At 37.8% G+C, this 24,681-nt stretch overlaps 2 protein-coding genes across 2 annotated transcripts in view; both read right to left on the bottom strand.

Moving 5' to 3' along the window:
• Sol1 overlaps nucleotides 1–13,611 on the bottom strand; it is a 556,981-nt gene extending 543,370 nt beyond the window's left edge. Inside the window, exon 1 of the mRNA XM_076774500.1 lies at nucleotides 12,951–13,611. Within this exon, the coding sequence (XP_076630615.1) occupies nucleotides 12,951–12,953 (3 nt within the window). The 5' untranslated portion in view covers nucleotides 12,954–13,611. The remainder of the gene's footprint in view (nucleotides 1–12,950) is intronic.
• Nucleotides 13,612–18,644: 5,033 nt separating this feature from the next.
• Nucleotides 18,645–20,855, bottom strand: LOC143346821 (uncharacterized). The gene has a single exon (XM_076775319.1). It carries the CDS (start codon nucleotides 20,845–20,847, stop codon nucleotides 19,516–19,518), a length of 1,332 nt encoding a protein of 443 aa, XP_076631434.1. The 5' UTR covers nucleotides 20,848–20,855; the 3' UTR covers nucleotides 18,645–19,515.
• Between the last annotated feature and the right edge of the window lie 3,826 nt (nucleotides 20,856–24,681).

Genomic DNA, 24,681 nt, shown 5'->3' with positions numbered 1-24,681 from the left:
TAGCACCAAGGCAGAAGCAATTTTCTTTTCCAGAAAAATGACAGGCAATCCTCAAGTAGAAATAGGAAAACAAAATATACTATGATGCAAAGAGGTAAGATATCCTGGACTGTGTATAGAATGTAATCTAACTTGGCAGTACAACGTGCAAGACAGAATACATCACACAACAGAAAGCATGCATACCCAGCTACTACTTATAGGCAAAAACAACACGTATATGAAACTTACTGAAGCGTATTTGCCAACACACGTATCAATGCAGGGATAAAACACACAATAAACTTTTTTGAATCATTCTAGATAAACCCAGAGACTGTTCGATAACCCAACTACATCTAAAAGCGTATCTGGGAAGTCGAAATAAATACATTTTGAAGAAATAATTCGATCGATGTCCAGAGTACAAAAACTTTTTCGCATATTTCCCATAAAATTGTTTTCCTTTCGTCAAGTGATACATATAGAAATTGATAGTAAAAACTTTTACTCTGACATATGAGGTTGAAATAAATTTTGATGCAGAATGCTTCAACGAATGTCTACCGATACAAACGCGCGGATTTATCTCTGAAAACCGTGACAAATATTTTCATTACACAGTATATGTACACAAGCAAACTCGCCTGTGTGCATTTTGGCTAGAATGTTGATTTCACGGTAGCAAAAATACGAACGAATTTATGGTCCAAGTCCGCGTTAGATGCTGCGAAAGCAATAATAAGTTTTGGTTTCGCATGAGATACCAGAACATTCACTCTGTGGATTTGTGTATGTGGGTGTGGATGTTCTTCTATCTTCTCATACACAGAAAATCGTGTACCGTGTCCTCAACTTGAGAGGTTACCATTATTCCGCGATGGTTTCATAGGCATGCTTCATACGTGTTTGGTCTTGACACCGGTGACATAGTGCAAGGAAATTTCACACCTTCGTAACGTGACCGGGCAAATCTTGCTCTGTCTGTGTACACGTGTTTGGGGCGATAACTGTATATAATGTACATATGCAGCGCGGGATTCGTATCCCCTTTCAAACCAAGTAACCAGCAAAGGAAAATATAGAAATGTCTAAAGTGCATTGGATTCGCGTCGAAGTTACGTTTCAATTGTTTTACAAGAGTTTCGCTTACCTTTGTGTAATCAAAATGTTGCTACCAACGTGTTCAAAGACATTTCCATGATAAATGTGCAAAATCTCACGGTTGTTCTACCAACTACACATCTTAAAGAACGTGAGCTAAAGCTTTCCACTCTCTCAAAAAGTTATTCTAAAAATAAATTTTTTTTTATTTGAGTCGTTCTACGTATTTTTTACGCTCGAATAAATATGATAAAGTATATCCTTCGCTAGGGAAAAACGCTGGGATTTAAAAATTGTTACGTTAGACTTCAAAATTACGTCCACGTACTTATAAACATCTTTCTAATCCTTGCATTAAAATATATCCAATGCACGTATGTTTATTTTTGGAAAGAATTATCTACACGAAAGGATGAAAGAATAAACAAGGGACTTCGCTAAACTCTAAAACGCTAAAACAAAATTTCTAACAATAACAATTATTTGTAGATTCATTTGTATTTTTACATCGATAAATAAGTGTCGAGAGGACTGTTCTTTTCCGGGCTAAACGTAATGTACGCTACTTGCCTGGCTACTTGGTCGAGAGGAAGGACATTCCACTTGACAAACAAAAGGTTTATTGCCAGCCATTACAATTCTAAAAGAAAAAGTTCGTATCGCTTTAAGCATCCAGACGGTAGTTCAACCTAGATAGGAACGAACGGACAAACTGCTTGTAATTAAAGAACGCGTGGATAAAGTTTTTAATTGCATCGAAGCAAAACGTTCGCGTATCTACTAATAACAAACCGCAAAGAGCGATTATAATTATCTTCTCGACGACACTGATACATCCTTGATTCGCAAATAACTTTACTTCTGGTTTCAACTTTTGCATTCTGCTTTTGATATTTGCACGTGCACAGTTTACTTTTGCGTGGACGTCCACGAAAATTAATTTCAAACGAATGGAAAGTTCTTTCGCGAGCTCGCTCTGACATTCGCAAACACGGAAGTCAAAAGTAACCGAGAAAATGAAGTTCGCACGCCATTCTTTTCGCATTATTTCGTCTACCGCGCTTCGCAAAATATTTGTCCGCCCGCGAATTGTTTAAAACCGCTGTTAACGCTCGTCCCTCGATTATATTTACTTTTGTCTCGGCCCCTTTTGTTGCGTAAACGCGAACGTTTTTGGTGTCGCTTCGGCCGAAATTGGCTAAAACGATGGAATTGAATTCGTCGCGCCGGGAACCATGTAGATCTTACCCCATCTACATATCGTACATTTTATGCAACGCGTGTGCAAGCTTCTCTTCTCTTGTGTCTCGCGTTCGCGATTCGAAGGGAATATAATCGCGAGGGTAAAAATTTCCCGAGTCGAAATTCACGGTCTACATTTTTGAACGAGCCGAGAAATGTTGAATTCGAATACTTTAAACGAGTCTGCTGGCCTATTCTTAATCTTGAATGAAAATTTATTTCCGACTTTCTCCAATTTTAGGCCGAAAGAAGGTCGAATACAACCTATGCTTAGCCTGTTCGACCTACCCTAGCGATGCTCGATAACACCTAGATTTAGCCTCCATGGCCTATTTTGTCAAAACAGACGCGTTTCTAAATGAAAAGTGAAATAAAATTAGCTCGACATTTGACGCGTTGTACGATTACTCAAAGAAATGAACAATGAACTCGAAGTCTAGGACGATGCGTCGAATCGAAGGAGATTATGCGCAAGGTTTCTGCATAATGAGTTTGGACGAGGAGGTCCAATGGAACAATTTCATCGATCACCTGACTTGAATCCTCTGGATTTCTTTTCGCAAGGACACTTAAAGACTTTAGCTTATTCATCAACGATAAATAACGTGGTGGATTTACGGCAACGAATAGATTTTTATGCAAAATATAATAAAACATTTTTTTTCGCTAGTGCAAACGTGGTCAGAGGATCTTGAAATGTATTCTTCCCCGAAAAAAAAATATTTTTAAAATATTTCTCGATCGAAAAGAGAAATATATTCGAAGTTGAAAGCACCGGTATCGGAAATCACTGTGCACCGAACAGCTTCTTCAAGGAAAAGGATTTACCAGCATAATGAAATAAGAATCTGGCGTTGAAGCCAGTTCAGAACGCGGCAAGAAGAATCATCAGTATGGATCGGATGACCTATCCCATCCTGTGCAGGTTCGTCGTTCGAGGTTTAACGAATTTTTCGCGCACGTACGAGAAAAGGAAGTTGGCTGTTTACGTCGTAAACTAGCTGGAAAACAGCAGAAATAACTATCGGATGCTCGAAAGCGATACAGGGCGAATGGTCAAGCTCCACGAGAAGAATCATTTATTAAGTTTATCGCTTCGAAACAAGTAAAACGCGAAATCGAAACGACGTACATGTCTTTATCGCATTGTTCGTTGGACGATAAGAGCAACCATGCGCCGCGGGAAGCGGTACGTGCGTGTCCATTGGTAATTTGGCTGTTTTCCTCGTCGCTGTGTTGCTCGTTCGGATACATTTGTAATTGTATAGTCCGCCGAATAGCTGGTTTCCCTTTAAACCCGACTTAAATACGATTGTTAAAGCCACTGTTCTTTCTGTGTAAGCTAAAACGCGAAAGTTACGTTCGCGTACCGATCGATTCTGTGTCGTACGTTCGCCCTATGCTAGCCGACGGTGAATATCGCGAGCGTCGGGACGCTCAAATGCTTCTTATTGGACCGGGTAATAAGTTCGTGGGGATTTTTTGGCAAATTGGCAATCGCTACTACGTTGACACGGTCTTCGGTGAACGTCGTGCGCGCAATCTGGCTCTATAACCGTTTAACGTTTCTTGGCTCGAATGTAAGATCGTGAAAGCAAACAAAATTTATCTTAATCAGAATATCGATCCCTCCTTTCCAACGCGTACGACTAAGCAACGCCTGCAATATATTGGTCAGTGTTGAATTCAAACTACTGTACTCTCTAGCACATAATACTTGAGCCAGACATAAGAAAACGCAGCCAGAAGTGGAGTTGAGAACCTCATTTTCTTACCTCAAGGTACCTCACGAAACATTTGTCTTCAACCTCCAACAGTACTTAGCCATTAGATTGCCAACTGCTTCTACGTTACAAAATTTGTTAAATAGTCTGGAAACATTTTCGATTAAAGACTTTTTGTTTTTCGTGTAAACTGGATAGCAAAATTCCCTACAAATTGACAATGTTTCAGATTACAATGAACAAATTTGAGAATTCATTATTTATAATGAATGAAATAATATTATTTTTCCAAGATAAAATGCTTCTCTGTAATATTGTATTCGCGTTACGCCCACAAAGAAAGGGAAAAAAATCAGAAATTTAAAAATTCTACCACGTAATGCCTCGGTTTTTCTACCGTAAAAATAATTCTGTCTGTTGCTGTATGCGCTTTCAAAAACTAAACCAACTCATTACACAATGTAATACTTTCTGACTCGCAAGTGGATGAACTCTCACGCCATTCCCCCGCTTTTTTCTTTTTCTGCCATTCACTTTTGTCGGCTAGCTGTTTGCAAATAGCCGTTTCCATAATAACACGTTCCACGACTAACTATTACCAAGTTATAATGTCTAACCGCCGGAAATCACGGAAGCTTTATTGAACCCGTTGAACCAGCGACGCGGCGGATTAGGATAGGTCGAAGAGGAGGTTTTAATTTCCTTTTCACCGTCGCTTTTCATTACGATTTAGTTAAATCTCGTTTCGTTCGCTCCAAGGCATTCGTTCTTTTCTCATTTTTTCAATTCGTTGCGTGCGCCTCTGTGTATTTAAAAGATAAATTGTGAAGTATCGAAGAAAGACGGTTTTGAGGCAACGCAGAAATGCACACTGGGTGCAAAATAAGAAAAAAAGAGCATGTCTATACTACAATGATTTCCGCTTTCATACGACAATTTTTACACTGGATTCAAGTATCTGAATGAACTGGTTCCTTATATAAATGAACAAAATTTCAATATTTGTGCAATCAATATTGGTTGGACGTTGCGTTTTACTTCTGAAATTTTTTCAACGAATCAAATACAATGAACAATGTTGGATGGAACCAACAATACAGTTAATTCTTTCCGTTCAATTGTATACTCTTCACGTTTTATGACTGGTCAATATACATAGAATACAAAAAAGTGTATATTCACAATATGTATCTGTAAAACGTTCTATGGGAAATCTATGGAATATTCTATAACAATTCTATAAAGAATGTTGCTAGCACGTCATAAATGTATTAAAGCAATATTTTCTGTATAGTTCCAAGGTTAATTTGCAGGTAGAACACTAGGATCGATATATGAGGCACGACGAGGGTGGTTTTCGGAGTCCCCCAATACTCTCACGTGCAGCCTTATGAACCTAATTGCACCACCCATTCCAACACGTATGATAACTCGAATATACTCTCAGATGTTGAAATCCCTAGACGATAGTGCCAAGTAACGTAAGTTTGAACATTCATCTGGTATGTATTCTTCCAGAAATTATTGAATTACCACTGACACATATTGATTTAATCTTTAATTATAAGCTATGGTAGCTTCCCAGAGCTACATATTTATTCATCTACTTTTACAGAAAGAGATAGAAATTACTAATTAGTACTATTCGTAACTATTCATAGTCCCCCTTGGTATGTTATAAATAACAAATAGGAGGATTGGAATAATTCATTAAGCATAATGATAGTGAAAGTGTTTACAAATTGTCAATTACGTTGAGAGATGCAAAACACTTGTTGCGAATATCTATGGGTATAATAAGCTATGCTGGTCGAAACCAGAATTATTGAAATGCTAAAGGCCACTGTAATTCAATATTGAGCATAAATCAATTACATTTTGAATCCGAATAAATTATAGTATTAAATATTAAACTTAATAAGTTAATATCTTTTTCTACAATACAAACTCTCTCGTTTAAAATATTGTGCAGCCTAAGCAAGTTTGAGTCTTATCTTAAACACGCAAACGACGATGTATCAAGTTACTAATGAATTATCGAAGCAGAAAACAGAACTTTTTTATATTTTTTTACTGCCGTGAGATTCTTGCGATAAAAACGATACCGTACACGAACATATTTGATTTTAAGTTAGACGAAGACTGTATAATTGGCGACGGGCCAGAAAGGCGCCACACGATGAAACCTAACTTATTATTAATCCAGTCCTCACAGTTTCAAAAAATGCAATAATTAGAAGTTTCATTGCATCAGTATCTGTAACAAAGTGCGAATTCAATGTGCTTCATTTTACAGAAAAGAATTTAAAAGAGAACGTGAAAGAAAGGCAGAAGAAAGTACGTTTTCCTAATTTTTGCTTCACATCTCTGAAATTATGCAAAACCCCGCAAAAGTAGTAAAAGAATTCTTTGTATTATTTTTCAGCGAAAACAATGGGGTCATTGAATTTCAACGTTCGACAAAAAAGAGTCTAGAAGTCACGTTCGACGAGACAATATATAAAAACGAGGTATTTTATTATCAGTTATGATATCGCAGCTTTAAAAGCATGTAAATTAAGAACAAATTGTTCTGTATCCTAATATTATTTCCTTAAGTAAAATTTATTCAATGCACTTTATTTATCGTCAAAGATAAGTAATTCGAAAAAATATAAAATTGTGATGTATTGGAAAATAAATATTTTTTTTAAGAAATGTTAAAATACGACCTCCCCCCTTCTTCCCATAGACCCCTCGTATTCGAGGACGTATTGATAACTTATCGATAATCGTTGACAGTGTCGCTAGACCACAGCTATTCAGAGATAGCAAAATCTTCGACGTTTAAACTTTTCGCGATAATATACCTTGCGGCGCGTCGTTTCCGACTGACTTTTAAGTCCTCGAACGATACACTCGTTGCACCCCTATAACTTAGTGTGAACCGAAATTTACGCCACTATCGCAGCTTTATTTATCGAGCGTTCGAAGTCGAGCGCAGTATACAAGCCGGGGTTTATGACTTCTTCCCCGCTGCAGAAGCCATTCGGATTGCCAAGAAAACGTACACCACCCGGTCTCCGTACTTCCGTGTTGCAACACGTGCTATGATCGTAAATGCGCACTCTTACAAGCGTTTGAGGCGTGCACGTCGAGTCGATCCCTGCGATACATTGACGCGTATTTGATCGACGTGCTCGTCGCTGCTGATCTACGTGTGAATTTCATACCAACGAATACGCTCGAAGTTCCCTGGCAAACTTCGAAACGTCGAATTTTCATGCAAAATGTTTGCTGTTGTATATCCGTACAAACGTGCTTCTACTTCTTCAATTTTTGATGAAGCTTGCATTATATTACGCGGATCAAAGTATTATGTTAAGAATTTTAGTTTCAAAAGTTGAAAATATTTTATCGTAGGTTTCGCAATATTACGTAGACGAACTAGAAATAAAATTCTTCACTATTTTTGTTTCTATTAAAAAGGCAATACTATTTTTAAAAATGACTGAAATCTTGAGAAACAAATTTCTAAATCAATATAGAGTAATATAAATATATTACTGAAAAGAGTACAATATTATGTAACCTGAGAAAATAAATTGTAAGAATTTAGACCAATTTTGGAAAATAAACCATTTATTATATATTATAGATAAAAAATGTTTAGATAACGTACGGATAACACGATTCATCGAATGGCTACACGTACATATATTTATTTGGCCTCTTTGCAGGTTCGTTCAGTCGCATTCGCCGCGTCGTCACACGAATATAACCATTTAATTAATTTTTTCCCAGCATTCCGTTTCATCATTTAACAATTCATTGCGTAAACTTGCATGACTGAACATTGCAAGCCTATAAATGAATATGCTAATAAATTGTGACTTATATTCGTGCAAAATGTTGTCCTCCCATGATACACTAAAGAATTTATATTCCGTTTGTTAAACGAACAAACGACGAAGGAAGTACAGTAAATGTGTGATGAATCCCTGTGGGAATCTTTTTCGCGGTTCTATCGAAGTGCACTGAATAAATGAAAAATTTGATTGAAATTCTACAAAGTGTGCAAACTTCGTACGAGGAAAATATTTTCTCCTTAGAAGCGTGTTTTCTAATTTTGACATTCCATAACCGTGGAACACGAAATAAGATTCTATACTTTGATTGAAAACCGTGAACGGAAGTGCTTCGTTAAAAGGAAATTTCACTACTCTTCGTGAACGCAAATTACTTTTCGGCATATACCAAAGTAAATAGCGACGAGAATATTCAACCGGTAAAAGAACGCGGTTAAAGTCTAGAGACGCATAAAAAGAAAAGAGCATTAATTAAAAGGACTGTATCGAGAACGTAGTTACTCAATTTCGGTTCGTATTAAATTGCTATTACACGTGTGCGTTGTAATTAAAATATTTGAAACGCGCGGAAACGATTAACCTAATATCTCACGGCCCCAGCTGCGGCTCGAATGACGATTAAATAGCAAAAACGCTCTCTGATGCTATTAGTTTACAAACACCATTTATCTTCACCCAGCGTACATGAGCAGTACCATGTGTATCAAGTACATCACGCGGCGTACCGACGCATAGGAGATATCAAAGTAAATTGACACAGCTTTGCTTGACAACCGGACTAAAATTGTTGAACACTTTCGGTGCGTTTAACCATGCGGGTGTATAAACATCGAAATATATTTACATTCCAGAGTAAGTTTCACTTGGGATCTCTCGATTCCCCGAACAGCAAATGCTCCACAAAATGTAATGCAATCAAAGATATACACAACATTGTTTGCTTATTTCTACTCTATCCATCGTTATTAAGAGATTATGCCACTCTGGAAGTGAAAACTAATAATAATAGTTCGTCAAAAACAGAAAAGAAAAGAAAAGGTAACTATTTTTAATATAAAGGGTGAGATTCAGTAATAGATTGGTTGTTGTTAAGACTTAAAAATTAATAATAATATAAAAAAGATTCCATTAAACTTTTATCAATCATTGTAAAATAAAAAGCACATCAAAGTAACGTGTTAACGTGTCAAACTTTTAAACGACAAAATATTATCGTACAATATACGTTCATGCTTTGACGCCGCCAGTGTGGCATAACCGCGTAAATGGCGCGTTAACACCAACAATAAGTACCTATTATTGACAATGATTATAATCCTGATTTCATTATTGGATCGTTTATGTTGTTAAGAGCTCATTTCGGTTTATGGAGTGTATGCCGGACGCCAAGAGACAATTGTAAAATCACACATTACTGCGTGTCCAATGGTCCCCTCACAACAATATAAAACATAGATTTTCTTTTAAACAAGCAATGGTCACAATTATATTTTCTACAATAATTCTCTACAGAAATTTATTTGCAACATTTATACGATCGAACAGTTAATCGGTTAAGCCTTTATTCGATGAAACAAATTGTCCAAAATTGTTATCTAAACGAAGAGAATGTGCATAGTACTGTTCTTAAGGAAGCTGTGAGAATTCGTTCGAAAATTTTTCTTTGTTTTCTACCAGAAACCAGAGCAATAAGCGCACGGTCAGCGAGCATTTCTAGAAAATGTCTTGGAACAATTGAAATGTCAGAAACACATCAACAGAACTCTCCGATCGGTCAAATATCGTGATTTTCGCCTTGTCACTGTTCCGTCCGTGTGTTTGCAATTAATAAAGAGCTCGAGTTCGAGCGGATAATTAAACGCGCGAAAACAGCCAGCGAAACGCTGTGACACGGGAAATCAATTTCCAAGGCGCGCGTCGACAATTCAAGAAGTTCCTGGAACGAGTGCAATGCCTGTAAATGCACTTTGACACGAGTGCCAGCATGAATGGTAACTCGCGTCACGTGCCTCGCATGCATGCCAACGCGAAAATAGTCAAGCCGATATGTTAAATAAAATAGTTTTTAAAATCATCCCAAATCAGCTTTAACGTTATCTAGAGACTAATAAGATTATAATAAATGAGCAATTTGATTTCCAAACTGCTCGTTCGACCGTACAACAAATTATTAGAATTACGGAACATATAGGGTAGTTGCCCCTATTAGTGTGCCATTAATCAGACTCATGAAATTGTTCACTCGTGAACTAAATATTGAATAACGTAATTTCAAAATTGGTCAAAATTGATTTTGCTTTTAAAACATTTTAGAACAATGTCTCCGACTCGCGACGACGATCTCTTGCCGCGAATGGTGAAACTTTTGAATTGAAAGTTGAACCGGATGCGACTGTTGCTAGGCCGTATCATTGGAAAATTCGAAATCATTTTTCACGTGTACAGAACAAACGAAGATCGAGACGATGATAAATCTTCGTCCGCTGGAAATAGTAAATTGGACGAACGGGTGAAAAATCGATGAACTTTCTAATTAGTTTCCCACTCGGTCGTTGTTAATCATCGATCTGATCGCCTTTAATTGCGGATGCCTGTTTGCCGCGACGAACTTTATTATGAACGCGCGGGCATCACCCGAAAGCCTGCGAGGTAATTGCATCTCGTTCGCGAGAAAAGTTGCTGATTGTCGTTGCCGCGCGTGTTGGAATTGTTAAAGCTTCACTTTCGAATACTTTAATGCCCGATTAACGCTTCCATATAAACAATTTATCAATTTGCAACATATCATGCAGTCAAAATAAAGCGTTACAAGCTGTTTTGTTGTTCTGTAAACTATTTCTTAATATATCTTTTTACTTATTTTGTATTTAACGTTGACACAATAATTCAGATACTATTCTAAAATAGAAATAGCAAGTAGAATATTCCAATATTGGTCCTTAAAGGATTAACAATCTCTTATCAGGTGCTGCTCACGCGCAATTGCTATCGAATCAGCAGTGCATCAGTTACTGTCAATGTAAGCGATATCCAAGCTAATTACTAGAACGCCGAGGTCAGAACATCATTCTTCGATTGTACAGTTAGGATAAAGCGATTAAGCCGTTAGCGCATTCAAGCCAGATCATTCAGTTACCAGGCATCGATGTGTATGACGTAAAGTGGAATAATGTGGACTCTAAAATCGTGAGCACCATTGTGTCTGACCTAGAACAGACACGTACTCAGATATGTAAATTGCGCGCCTCGACACGTGCCATTAATGGCTGATTGCCCCCCTCTTTCTTCCACACTTTCGTGCAAATAGCAAGCTAGAGCTTTCAACAAAAAAATCAACGCATCCGCGAAAGCTTTAAATCGTGCACGGTCCGTCCAGTGTAAATAAGAACAAAAAATTTCCGTATCGTATTTTTACCATCTCGATACATTCGCGTATTTTAAATTGCCTAAATCGATAAGCTTCGCAAGAAAATACCAATTTTTCTAATAACAATTCTTGTACAAATATTGGCACGATTAAGTAAAAAACACGAATGTGCAACTATTATCGTGCAATAAATGATGCGATTTTGTTTTTATGTTTCTAAAGCGAAAATAAAGTATTTTCCGATATCCTTTAATCAGTTCAATATTTTTCTTTATTTTTTACTGCTCTTTGCGATCGTGTTCCAACGCGTTTTATGCCAATTTTATAGAATATCTGCAAAACTGCTTTATACGTATCTTTAAAATTATTAATGTCAACGATGTACATTTATTCGATATAACTTTGTTAACAACAAACTATGTAAATGAAAATCCAGCGATTTAATTAAATTAAACGTTATTTGCAATTAACCGAATATGATATATTACATGAAATTCTGCTAAAAATTGTAATTCTCAAATATATACGATTCTTGGAACAATGACGACTGACATTAATTATTAATTCTTCAGATACTTATTACAGTATGAATATACTTTGTCATTGTAGGTATATTATTCTCATAAAATATTTTCCCACCTATCCTTTTGTATTGATTTATCGCTGGAGGTTGGAGTTTAATATAATAATGGAGACAAATTACGATTCGCGTTAGAATTTATTACGAAAAGCCATTTGCATAGTATTATCACTTTTGTTACCTCGTGACACGGACTTTCTCGGTTAAATTACCTCACCTATTATTGAAACTATCTTAATAGATACATGTAAGTATCATTTTCACCATCACAGTTGACCGAAGTTATTCGTCTCTGTCGTTTGAATTACGATGCCAAACATTACATTAAAAATACAGTTATCGTTCAATTTTAATCGACATTTAACGAAACAATATATTTAAATAGAATTGTGAGTCTGAATCTGTGAGTCTTCTCGAAAATTAAACACTTAACGTGTCGCAAAGTCTTTCTATTATTCACATCAATTTTCAAAGAACAAAAGAAACCATATATAAACCACTTACATCAGAAACGAAATTTTGAAAGCATAAAAACAGTCAACCTCAGATTTTGTTTCAAAGAATTCACTAAAAAAAAACACCGTTTACCGAAAAAGAGTCACTCTGAAAAATCAGAACACCAACGTGGCAAGATTTCACCGTGATAGGGCACAAATAACGCCAAGACACGATAACAGATACGTTTGAAAAGAAAGTAACACGCGACCTACCTAGAACATTGCTTAAATTCCGCTTTCAACGGCGATGCTTTACACGTGCCATATATATGTATATTCGAAACGGTGCAAAAAATTAAAAGTCACATCTACCTACAGTTCTTCGAAACACGCTGGTTTTCGTGTAAACTGAAATCAACGGTGCCACAGCGTTTCCCGCAATTTTTTATCCAAAACATCGCGCGGCACAATAACCATAGCGCACAAACGTTTCTGGAAACCGATATGGGCAGCGTACACGCGCCACTTTTTTCTAAAAGATTTATACGGGCTCGGTGTGCGGTACCAGTGTTTCCGGCCTTTTTCGAGACCGGACAAAATGTGTAAAATCGAGACCGGGAACTCTCGACCTTGGATCACCGAATCCATTAAAGCGAGTTTTGCACTCACCATTACGTTGAAGATGCCACGTCCCTCATGCTTCGACGCCCAATAAAAGCACTCTTTTCCAGTCGGTCGACGTCTCCACTAAACTCGCGGCAACCAGCACTTTGCACAAATTCATAGTAGACGCACTTTCACGAAACCTTTATCCGAACCTTCGCCAGAACCTCCTCGAACACGGCCTAAATCTGTCTGCGGCGAGGGTGGCTCGTAGAAGACCATAAAAACGACGCGTTACAATTCCACAGTATCCTTCGATACACTGGTTAAAATATTATCACACACTCGTTCGACAACTTTCATCCGACCTCGGAATTTCCCACGAAACAGAGACGCACTCGCCACTTTGGTTCGAGTATAGTCGCAAAAATTATTAAATCACTGCGCTACGATTGTTAACCGTGATACGATCGCGGCATCGCGAACGAGGATTCGCGCGACACGCTTCCCCGACGTGTTTTTCTTAACATGATCGAGGGGAACCAGCGACGGAACGTCCGTAAAGTCGTCGTTCAATCGTCGAAGGGCATTTGCATCGGCACGAGACCTGAATCGTAACGTTTTCGCGACGAACGTGACTCGTTGCGAGCTAGGAAGGAACGTGACGAAGTCACGCGAAAAGGGGGTTGCTGGAGACGTCGGGGTGTAACGCACACGACTCTCTCAGCGGCAGTTGACGCGGCACTAGAGAAAATCCGAGCCCGCTTGCCGCCACCGGACGCCGGATACCGGACGCCTGCGCCCTTCGACCTGGTCTCCACGAGCCACGAGACTTCCGTGCGATCTACCTAACGCGCCAGTCTGCTCCGCGACGAATTCACAAGCAGATGTGCTGCTGTCCAACGAACGCTATTAACCACCTGCACTCGACACTTTCTTTCCTATAAACGACTAGCAAATCGAAGCTGTTTCGATCAGGGAGCCCAACGAAACTACTACAATTTTTAATTGGACACTGCCCAGCGCTTGGCTGCAATATTTAATGCACGGCTGGACGAACTGATATAAATATTTAAGACGAAAAATAAATTGCTCGATGTTTCTTTGAACTAGTCTCTTTGCAAATTTTTCGCCACTGATCGTCAACCCCCTCACATTTTTTTAGCACACGCAGATTAATAATTGTCAGTATCTGGAAAAGCCAATCAGTTGGTCTTATTGTAAGCACCCCTCTTCAAATGCTTGACGCGCTCGTTGGAGGGAGATGGTGTAGTGTGATCTTGTAAGAGGGGTGACGGTCAGCCTCACTGGGAAACTCCCTTATGTATTGACCTCCGGCGTCGATGAACATAAATATTAGCACAGTGTAAAATTCTGTACATGAACATTTATAACTACTGGAAAAATTATTTATACCACTTGCTTTACAACAACTACGTTTCGTAACAAAATTAAAGAAACACTTTAAATCGACTAGAAAATAGTAAATATTAATATAATACTTCGTATCAGGAATACTACAGAATAATAAGTACTTGACTATTGAATATTTCAATTTATTACGTTATGATTTCTAAAAATGTCGAGGATGAACCTAGACAGGGATAAATGTAGTAAAGTCAACGTGTCAAAGTGCTGTAATTTTTTGAAAAAGAAAGCTATACAACTATGTCAAAGAGAAAGCGTTTTGAAATGTGAAGCAGCAGCTTTCAAATCTTGCGAAGCAATTTATCTAGTGATGCTTTTCCAGACGTATAAAATCATTTAAAATTCCTCAACTTTGATACCACGTACGCGATTAAAAATCTTTTCCCATAACTTTTATCTCCGGAGCATTAAACTTTAGAGTTACCACTTTAATACTATATTTTTTTAAATAAAGCAACGACCTTTTTCCCCAGAGTTATGACAATTTAAAGAGAACTCTACATTTTTGCTATTTAGAATGGAATCTAATTTATGCAGCCGACATTTGCGTTGCCCAAGATACACATTCGGCTGAAAAATACCTGGCCGCGCTACTCGTGAAAAGGTGCGCATGAAACGTTCCTATTTTTACGAAAAAAAAGTAACAGCGGTGCCTGTATTATTTATCGATTAAGGAAACTTACGAATAATGGAACACTTCCTTTTCTGACACAAATGATTTTATATTTGAGATAAATACAACAAAAATTTTCGTTAAAATTGAATAAGACTTACTTAATTTTTTGCAATTTCTAACACGACGTAAGCCAAATCTATTCGAAATAACATGTGATGCCATTGTAGCTAGACAAATCACTTTTCCAATCAGTGCTTTGAGTGTAGCACTATTTTTCTAGCACAAAATTTTTCAGCAAAAACAACAAAACGGATCTCGCAAGCATGCATTGTTCCATTTTCCTAAATTATCAAAAAATTCGAAAAAAACAGACTTCAGCCAGCGCGAGTGTAGAATAATTAAACAAAACAATAGGCGAGCTTTACTATTTTCTAATTCACCGGGATTTGTTTTATAAAATATTAAGCTTAAAATTTAAATTATTTCAGTTCTGCGATTTTCTAGTCGATAATGGAGCGTCTTTCTTTCAAACTACGAATTTACGAGTTCATGTAACCATCTAATCGCTTCTTTAACGCGAATATCCCAATAACGCAATGTATTTTGTATAAATGTTACAGTATTAATACGGTTGCAAGTGAACAATAACGTTGCATCTCAACCGAGGTCGGAAATAATCTGGCATCGGTAGCGGACTGTTAAGGATACTAGTGAATTATGGAACACCTTGTATATCCGAGGCTGGTTGTTCCAGTGTTATCGTCGCTTTCCAGTAATACAGTCGATAGGCTATTACGTGGAAACTGATGCAAAATGTTTCACCACGTTCGAGAGTCCTGTCTCTGGCTGATCTTTCGCGAAAGCTCCGAATGAATTTTTAAATAGCTCTGTTAGTCAGGAAACGCATCCGCAGACACGGATAGAATCCCCAAAGTAATATAATCGAGGTAGCACGGTTATAGGAAGACTCCTGTTTACAAGGGAAGGTTAGTCAGTCCGAGCTCAGCAAGGATGCGGATAATGGAATTGCAATGCTATTGGCTGATCGATGATAATTCTACAGCATTCGATGGAAAGCTCGTGGCCGGTGAAGTATAATGAGCATACGAGAAACACTAAGCTTCTGTGATTAACAAGCTTGGTGCGATATTGCTCTCGGTGGGATGGTAATTTTGCACTGATCGCTCCGAATCGTACAGCCCGCAGCATAATTCCCCTCTTACAGCGATAACTATTTTCGCTTTGTGTACGGATTGTTGAGATGCAATAATTATTCCACATAATAATTCTGTCTGTGATGTTGGAGTAACTGGTTTCTAAGGAATTAGCTTCGAAGACGGCAAATAAGAAACCCGATGTATAACTCAAAGAAAAAAATAATAATTTCTGGATCTTAGGTCCTGGAATCTGAATTTTATAAATAACAAACTTGTATTGTGATTATTTTAACTGATTCAAAATTAATGGAGAAGGGAAATTTTAATTAAACCTCGAACGTATATACAATCACGTAAAAAGTATAGACGAAGACTTATTTCCTGCGTTGGAATGTCAAAACAAGCAATAAATCTTTACGTCTAAAGATTTCATAAAAATCATATCACGGACGACTCTACGTACCGGAGAATCTTTTGTGCTTCGAATATTCTCGCGAATGTAACAATAGCCGATCAAAACATTCAACGATTGATGTAATGTTATATCGTAGCACTCTTATTGATGTTGTTTATTTTCTATTCTCGAACGAAGTGGCGAAGGCTCGTACGCCATTCGTATGTAACGTATTTTTCAACCCGGCGCAGTTCCTGTGTCGAAAGAAACAATTCGCAATTACTGGAAATAAAATAAACATTAAAAGCCGTGCTCGAACAATGTGTTCAACCGTCGCGCGAAATTGTGTTTACTGTACAATCGTAGCAACTCTGTTATCGATGGGCAACCCAATTTACGTTCCACGCTTATGTTATTAGCTCGGCATAGGAACGATTACGGCCGCTTCGAATTGCTGGCCATAAAACGAACTTCTGCCTTTAGTGTGACATAACGTCACAAGCCGTTGAACAGAACTAGGCTGTCACCGTTCGACAAACGGGAAATACAGCTCGTTTGATTATCACTGGAAAATAAGTTCGCGTACGGAACAATTCGACACGATCGTTGTTTCTATTCCCAATTACTTTTTAACGCTTTAAGGCCGAGTCGTTCCGATGCGAACCATTAAGCAAGTTTTCTGGCTAGGAATTCGGTGATTCTGCCGATAAAGTGCCAAAGTGAAACGGCATTATAACAGTAAATAACATTTTCTAAAGGTATTTAAAATATCAGAATAGAAAGAAATTAGACGCCAATGGTCAAAAGTATCGTATAGGTAATTATAATTATGTAAGTAAAGAAAAAAAATTTGATTCCTCGACAACTTGGGATCTCTGAATAGTATCGCTGAGTCGTTTAAAATATATAGACCCTTTCATTATTTTTATGAAACATATTTATTAGTTATTTCGCTTAGATTTCTTTATAAGAAAATAATTGTCGTTTCGTTACGCGCTGCTAATAATATCAAAGCTTGTTAACTTATTTTGCTGCTCGTACCGAACATGAAACGCAGCGAGCCTATATGGAGGTCACGGCGAAATGTTACTTTAAATATTAGACACCCCTATCTTTCCGCCTTTTGCACGGTTTCTGCAAAGTTTATTGCCGGCCGTAATCCCTTTTCTCTTTTACGACGGAGTTCGTCTAACAGGGAACGATGACGCCGTTTAAGCCGGCAAAGCTCCATATCACACAATGGTTTTAAGCGGAAAATTAGCTTTCTTAACGATTCTTCATTTAACAAAGCCGCGAGCGTATGCGCGTGCCCGTATAAAGTCCGACCGAATGAAATAATTACGCTGAAACGTTACGCAGGGTTCGCCAACGAGCCACGGTGCACCGAGGAATGGTGAGCAATTTGTTAAAAAAAAAAAAAGAAGAACAAATCATAACAAACGAGGTTGGAAAATAATACATAGCAATGGAAACCGCGGGTTGACGTATTTGCTTTATTCGTACGCATTACTGCCGACAAAATCTGAAGTGGGGAATAAAGAGAAACGACGCGGCAGCATGAACGTGGAAAACGAACGGGACGAAATTCCCGAGCAAAAGGCTCTTGTGTGTTCGTTTCTATTCAAAGTGCTACGCTCGTCATCAATTATAACCAACGAGCAGTTCTACTTTAAAACCCCTGCCGCGCGAGCGTACACGTGTTAATAGAAAAATACCAGCCACTTGGCGTTTTCAACTTTTGTTGCAAAATGCACACCGCGATCCGTTCGTTGCATGCGCGCGAAAAGTTGTTTCGCGCGACTCTAGCATCGGGAGTTACAATCTACCGCGGAACACATTGTTCGAAACGATTCAGCCTCTCAGAAACCGACTAAATAGGATGGAAATGAATGCTTTCGCGGTGGAACTTCATTTACTCGAACGAAATTTGACTCCGTATCCGATTAATTGAACTCCAGGGTGATTGAATCCACTCATCCAAACGTGAACTCTGGTTATTTGAACGAAAAATCAATAACTAGTTTGGAAGAACTAATGAACTCCTGTGACATGAACGATCCAATTGTATAGTAAAACGATGTAAAAAGTAGAGCCAAATGGAAAAGGGAGGTACAAATGTGTAACAGAAGTGTCACGTAAAAGAATAAAATGTAATTTCTTCTAACTACGAAAATCATGCATGTAAAAAGCATTTGATTAGTACAATAATAGTATACAATAAATATGTGGCACCAGATATATCGAGTTCTCGATATATAGATTTAGATATATAATTTTATAAAATTACAAAGTACCGATAAAATAGAATTTACTAAAAAAAACATATTCCTAACTTCCCTCGTAATACACTTGTCTCTAAAGGTTACTTTCCAAAGATAACAGAAACAGGCTCGAGGAGGTGGACGATTCGAGGTTCGATCTTTCTAGCCATAAATCACGTTTCGATAACACTGGTGAATGGAAAATATATATTCCTTGTCAAAGTAATCGTTTTATTCGATTAATAAGTATTCGATACTGAGACTAAAACTGGAAATTTTGTCGTACCCAAAAAAGTGCATTTTTACAATCTTTTAACAGCCTATCGCTGGAACATTGCAAAAAACGTTTCAGTAAAACTATGATTCTATAATCTATGAATGGTCAGTAAATACTATCATCCCGATTAGTACTACTTTAACATCCACTGTACTTGAGTTGAATAAATCCTGCCTTGTGTTTGTCAAACTAGAGCCAAATAATGTTTCTCGGTAAAAATTATTATTTAAAATTTGTTGACCGGTACAATCGAGGCTCCACCGTACCACAATGTTAAAAAGTCACTTTCTATCGATTGGCCTTGGTCGGCCACAATCTTTCCTGCGAGCTCCAGCAAGTTTCCAAGACTAAACGACACATCCGCGAATCGTGGATCCAGAAATAAGGGCAACCTCCTCTTTGTTGGCTCCGTTCCAAAGTCCTTTATCACAGATTGTAATGCAGGTACAAACGAGGACACTCACGAGACCATTCTGCATCCCTGTTCCTTCTCGCGAGCTAACAATTCGGCGGGTTGTCGGGCAAGTGGTCTTTGATTTCCTCTATTATCTCGATGATACGTGTCTGATAAGCCTTTACGGCTCTGCACTGGCTGAGGACCAGCTCCGATCGTTGGTCACCATACAGAACGTACTCCAGCTGGTCGGTGTTCTCGATGAAATACTTCTCGGACGCCTGTTTCGTTAGCAGCATGATTTGCATGTTCGTGACGGAGAAAATCAACGCTATCTGCTTGGCTATGTCGCAAGATTCGATGAATTCGTCGCGGGGTAAACAGTCGTCGACGTTGAGGCCCTCGTCGGCCAATTCTCGTCGCATCGTATCGTAATAAATCTCGACCAGCGAGTCGAAGCAACGGCGCCTGGTGTCGCGATCGGTCGTCAGGTAAAGACAAAAGACGAAGTCGATCGCCGGTGGACTGTATCTCAGGAACTGATAGTCTACTAGGTAACAACCGATCGGCTTACCCGTTGAATCTCTCTTGAACATCATATTGTTCGCCCATACATCCCGATGGCACATAACGTTCCTGTATTTACTTGACGTCTTCAGCAACTGGGGAATCTTGACGACCCACCTGGAGATCCGATTCTTCACCGTCGTCCTCTCGACGTCGCTCAGACCCTCGATAAGATCGACTATCGTGTGCGCGCCGATGGTACACGATGAGAGATATTTCCGAGCCGACACGTCGTCCTGGATGAAAGCCACTTCCTCCAGCAGGTGTCCGTAAAGATCCATGACCGTCTGGCCAGTGCTACGTCGAAGTTTTTCGTCCAGGATCAAAGATCTCGAGTGCAATACACAGAGAGCCTTCGTCGCCCAGATGCAATGATCCTCGTCGTACGGCACATACTTGTCGGGCGTAACGTAACCCGACTGCTTCGCGTCCTCCAGGACCATTATAGCATTATTTTTCCCTAGATAGTAATCTGGTATCCATTTCAGGTTGTTCCCTTTGCCCATCGTAGGCACTAATTCGCCGTAGACTATCATCTCTTTGTTGAACGTGTTGTAACGTACGAGGAACTCGTACTGGGGACTGGTACTCGGCGGTGGTGTTTTCGCGAAAAACTTCAGTTCCTTTAATTTGTTGTTGAATTTCACCGTCACTGACAACGTGTAATATGACCCTAAGTAGCCATTCATCTCCCCTAAGTTATCCAAACTCCAGTGCAAAATGCGAAAGTTATTCGAACGAAGTTTACGTTCGACGATCTTGGCGATATCGGGATCGGTGAGAAGCGCGGCAGGTCTGTCGCTGATAGAGCTGACTTTCGACCTGGAATCGGTCAAACAACAAGCTGGATCGGCACTGACGGTTGCCATACTGAGATATCCGTTGGGCTGCGTCCGTATGGCGAAATACCAAATTTATATACGATTTCGTTCGCGTTCGTTGCTTGCGCGCGATCGTAAATAAGCATTTTGATGTGTTTGAGGTAGCGCTCGCGAATGATACTTCGACAAACACGGCTTCTGCTATCGGTGCTTGAAAGGACAGGTAGACAGACGGACCAAGGGAGGCGGAGTGCACGCGGCGAGAGCGGATGCAAGTAAACGATTCAATAGAGCATCGCTTCGACAAACATCCCGGTTTTAGTAATTTATACATCCACCCGTAAATCTGTCGGATATACTTTCTAGATGTGACGAGAAAACGAGTTCGGTGATTTATGTCGTTTCAAGGAAAAAAACCAGACCACGATAGCGCGCCTGCGCAAATAAAATTTACCGATGGCGCGTACCATCGAGTTTATACAAACGCTGTAACGATCATCCTGAAGTTCTCATGGTCGAGAAACGCGCTGCAGGCCAAATCGAGATACTCGGACCCATCGTTTTCTGATACCGATTGTTTGATTTAGAATGGACACTTCGTTTCCCCGCGAAACTGCTTCGAAATTGTGTGTAGATAAGGCACCGTTTGTGCAATCGCCAATGCGTAATGCTTTTACGATAAACACCTGATGCTTCAGTCAAACAGAAAAATAGTACTTTTTAAGTTAATTAAGACGTAACTCAATGTTAGAGGATGCTTACTAGAAGATACACGTTGGTCAAAAAGTCTAGTGTCAGGCCTCGAAACGTTTGTAGGGAATTCTAAGATTATTCTATTCGTTGATTCTTTTGTTCACATTTTCAAGAACAAACTATTTTATATAAAATAAACAAAAGTATACACCGATATTGGGTTTTGAAAATATTTGGTTGTCACGCTTTTCATGCATCACTCTCTATATTTATACAGTTAATGCTATAAATATCATTGACTAAAACAATGCCTTCTAAATTTTAATTACTCTTTAAATATCAATATTTTTTCTTCTATTAGTTACTTGTACATGACTTGTAGAATTATAGTTCGAGCATTACCTGCTTCAAGTTCGATTCATATTTGGTGATTAGACTTAATAAATTGAATAAGTATACGAGAACCACAGTTTGGCTACCGTCGATGCATTACCTTTTCAGAAACAACTTATTTTGTGCTGAAATGTGGACGTAAATCAAACCTTTTAACAATTTTGTTTGTTTGAATTTTTTAACAAATATTTACATTTCGTTATACGAGCAACTGAATATTCATTGATAAATAAATGTTATTATTTGTAAACGCGAGCATTTTATATTTGTAGCATTAAAATATTTCTGTTTTGTATTATTATACATGAAAATTATATTATATTAATGGTCGGAGATCATTTACTTGTCAATAAATATTCACTTCCTAATATAACCAAATTTGAATGTTTACGAAAGTATTGGAAGTAGATCTATAGGCAATTTACTTTTATATTCTTACTGCAAGAGAGTTACTTGCACTCTTGAGAGTTCAAATATTGTCGGAACTTATCGTAATAGATTTTTTGAAATTTTTGGATTTCTTTAGTGACATAGTTTGTATTAAGATATTTATGAATTGTGTAACTGGCTACAAAACGGTGCATTTAACATGATAAACAATGTTTTTGATTCAAATAATTGTATTCAATTTATAGAAACAGTAGCCAGAATATTTTTCTGAACTCTATTTTAATTCACTGACTCTTTTGCTGCAAGTGATACTTTCGTTTATTTCTTTTGTGCCTTTTTGCGGATTTTCATCTTCTACCATTATAGCTGAATCATTGGCAAAGATTGCTCTTGTCGTATTAGGGCTAGTTAACATGTCAGATGTGTACATTACGAATATACTATAGCTGGTTTGATCATGATAAGAGTCTATGTTTCTTCACTTGCCTTGAAAGTATCTCGAAGATAAAATTTTAATAAAAGATAGAATTGTTTGGGAAGTGAATCCATTAGTTTGTATAAAAATCCAACACTTCAAAGCTTATTAAAGGCTTTATTAATATCCAGATACCCCAGCAGACAGTATTTGTTGCTGTTTGATTTATAATTTTGTGAGCTTATTAAATGATTTAGTAGTGGCTACTAATTATTTTTATTGCGACTATATGGTCACAAAGTGATACACTACTACAATGACCAAACAGGCTAATAAATTTTAATATATCACAATACCAAATATACTGAATAAAAATAGACAACCTAGTCAATACACAATTTTCAATTCTGACACAAACAAATAATGCACGCGTTAAGCTATTGGTAAAAGCCTGATATTTTGTTCAAGTATTATATTTTACTTCTCGTCCCATAAATAATGTCGTTTTTCATCACGTCTGGAAATAAACACAGATATCTTGTTTGCCCGTCGTATGCTACATGACGAATTTCAAAATTCTTTCTTCAGTCTAAATCCAGCGCTCGAAGCATCAACGCGCGTACTTTTCCAAATCAATCAGAAAATGGACGTAAATGAAATCCATTTGACGCATTGCATGTTGTACGAATTCAAAAAGGGCAACACGGCTGCGGATGCGGTTAAAAATATTTGTGAGGTGTACGGTGAACATGCTCTAGACGTAAGCAAGTGTCAACAGTGGTTCTCGAGATTTCAAAGCGGTATTCTGGACTTTTCCGATGAATCAAGATCGCTAGAGCTCGACGAGGAAGCATTGAAGACTCTACTCAAAGTAGAACCACGTTTAACCACTGATGAAATAGCAAAAAGACTGAATTCTACCTGCACTAATGTGCATCAAGACTTAGCAAAGACTGGAAAATTATCGAGATTCGGGAAATGGATTCCACACGAACTGTCAGTACCGAAATGTATCCAACGCGTGAACATTTGTGCTCCGTTACGAGACCGGAAATACAATCATTTAAACGAATTGTTACCAACAACGAAGAATAGATTCTACAAAAAAATTCCGAACGTAAACGACACTGGATAACACGAAATGGAAAACGATATTACTGTACGTATAGTAGTAGATAAACGACCATTTGTAATGTATCGCGAAAGAACCTTCCAATTTATTGTTATCGTTGTAAAATGTATTATTTGGCTAGTTATTCAACAATGTTGATTATCAAAAGTTCCAAAATATTTTTAACCAATATACTGACGATTAAAAGTTATAATTTTTAATTTTTTCACAGTTACAATGAACTTCAAAAACGACATTATCTATGCGATGGCCTAATAAAAAATCAAGTTTAAAGGCAGTCTTTGTACCTCATTGTTATTTTTATCTTACATTATATGTACACTTTACTTATATGCACAATAAAGACGGTTAATAATAACGATAATAAAATAAAACTACGAGAAAAATTGTTCATTTTTAGAAGTAAGCCAGATGCAGAAAATGGAATGTAAGACTGACATTTTGAGTGGAAAATTGTCAGACATCTTATGTACACAGAGTGATCTAAAAATATGTTGATATGTCAACCTTGACACTGAAATAAGATGAGATATTTCGACTATGTTTCTTCTCAATAAAGTTTGAATTTTCACAATGCAAAGCAACGTATATTTTAATGTAACCTAAACTAATTTCAAATTACTTATTCATTGTTGAAAATCTCATTCATCGCGAAATATTTTTAAATTTTCTAGACCTTCATTAAAATCGATGTTTCAACAGAGATGGATAAAATTTAGAGAGAAGGTATTTTAAACAATAAATTGTATTTCAACGATATTCGTCATTTTTTATTCCAACTTTAATTAAACCAAATTCAGTGGCGCGTATGGAAAAACTCGAAGATATTAAAACACAACAATCCTGTTTGAAAACAATT

The sequence above is a fragment of the Colletes latitarsis genome, chromosome 10 (genome assembly GCF_051014445.1).
Source record: "Colletes latitarsis isolate SP2378_abdomen chromosome 10, iyColLati1, whole genome shotgun sequence".
Classification (NCBI taxonomy): Eukaryota; Metazoa; Arthropoda; class Insecta; order Hymenoptera; family Colletidae; genus Colletes; species Colletes latitarsis.
Note: the sequence above shows the minus strand (reverse complement) of the source record. Positions and strands in the feature narration are given on the sequence as shown.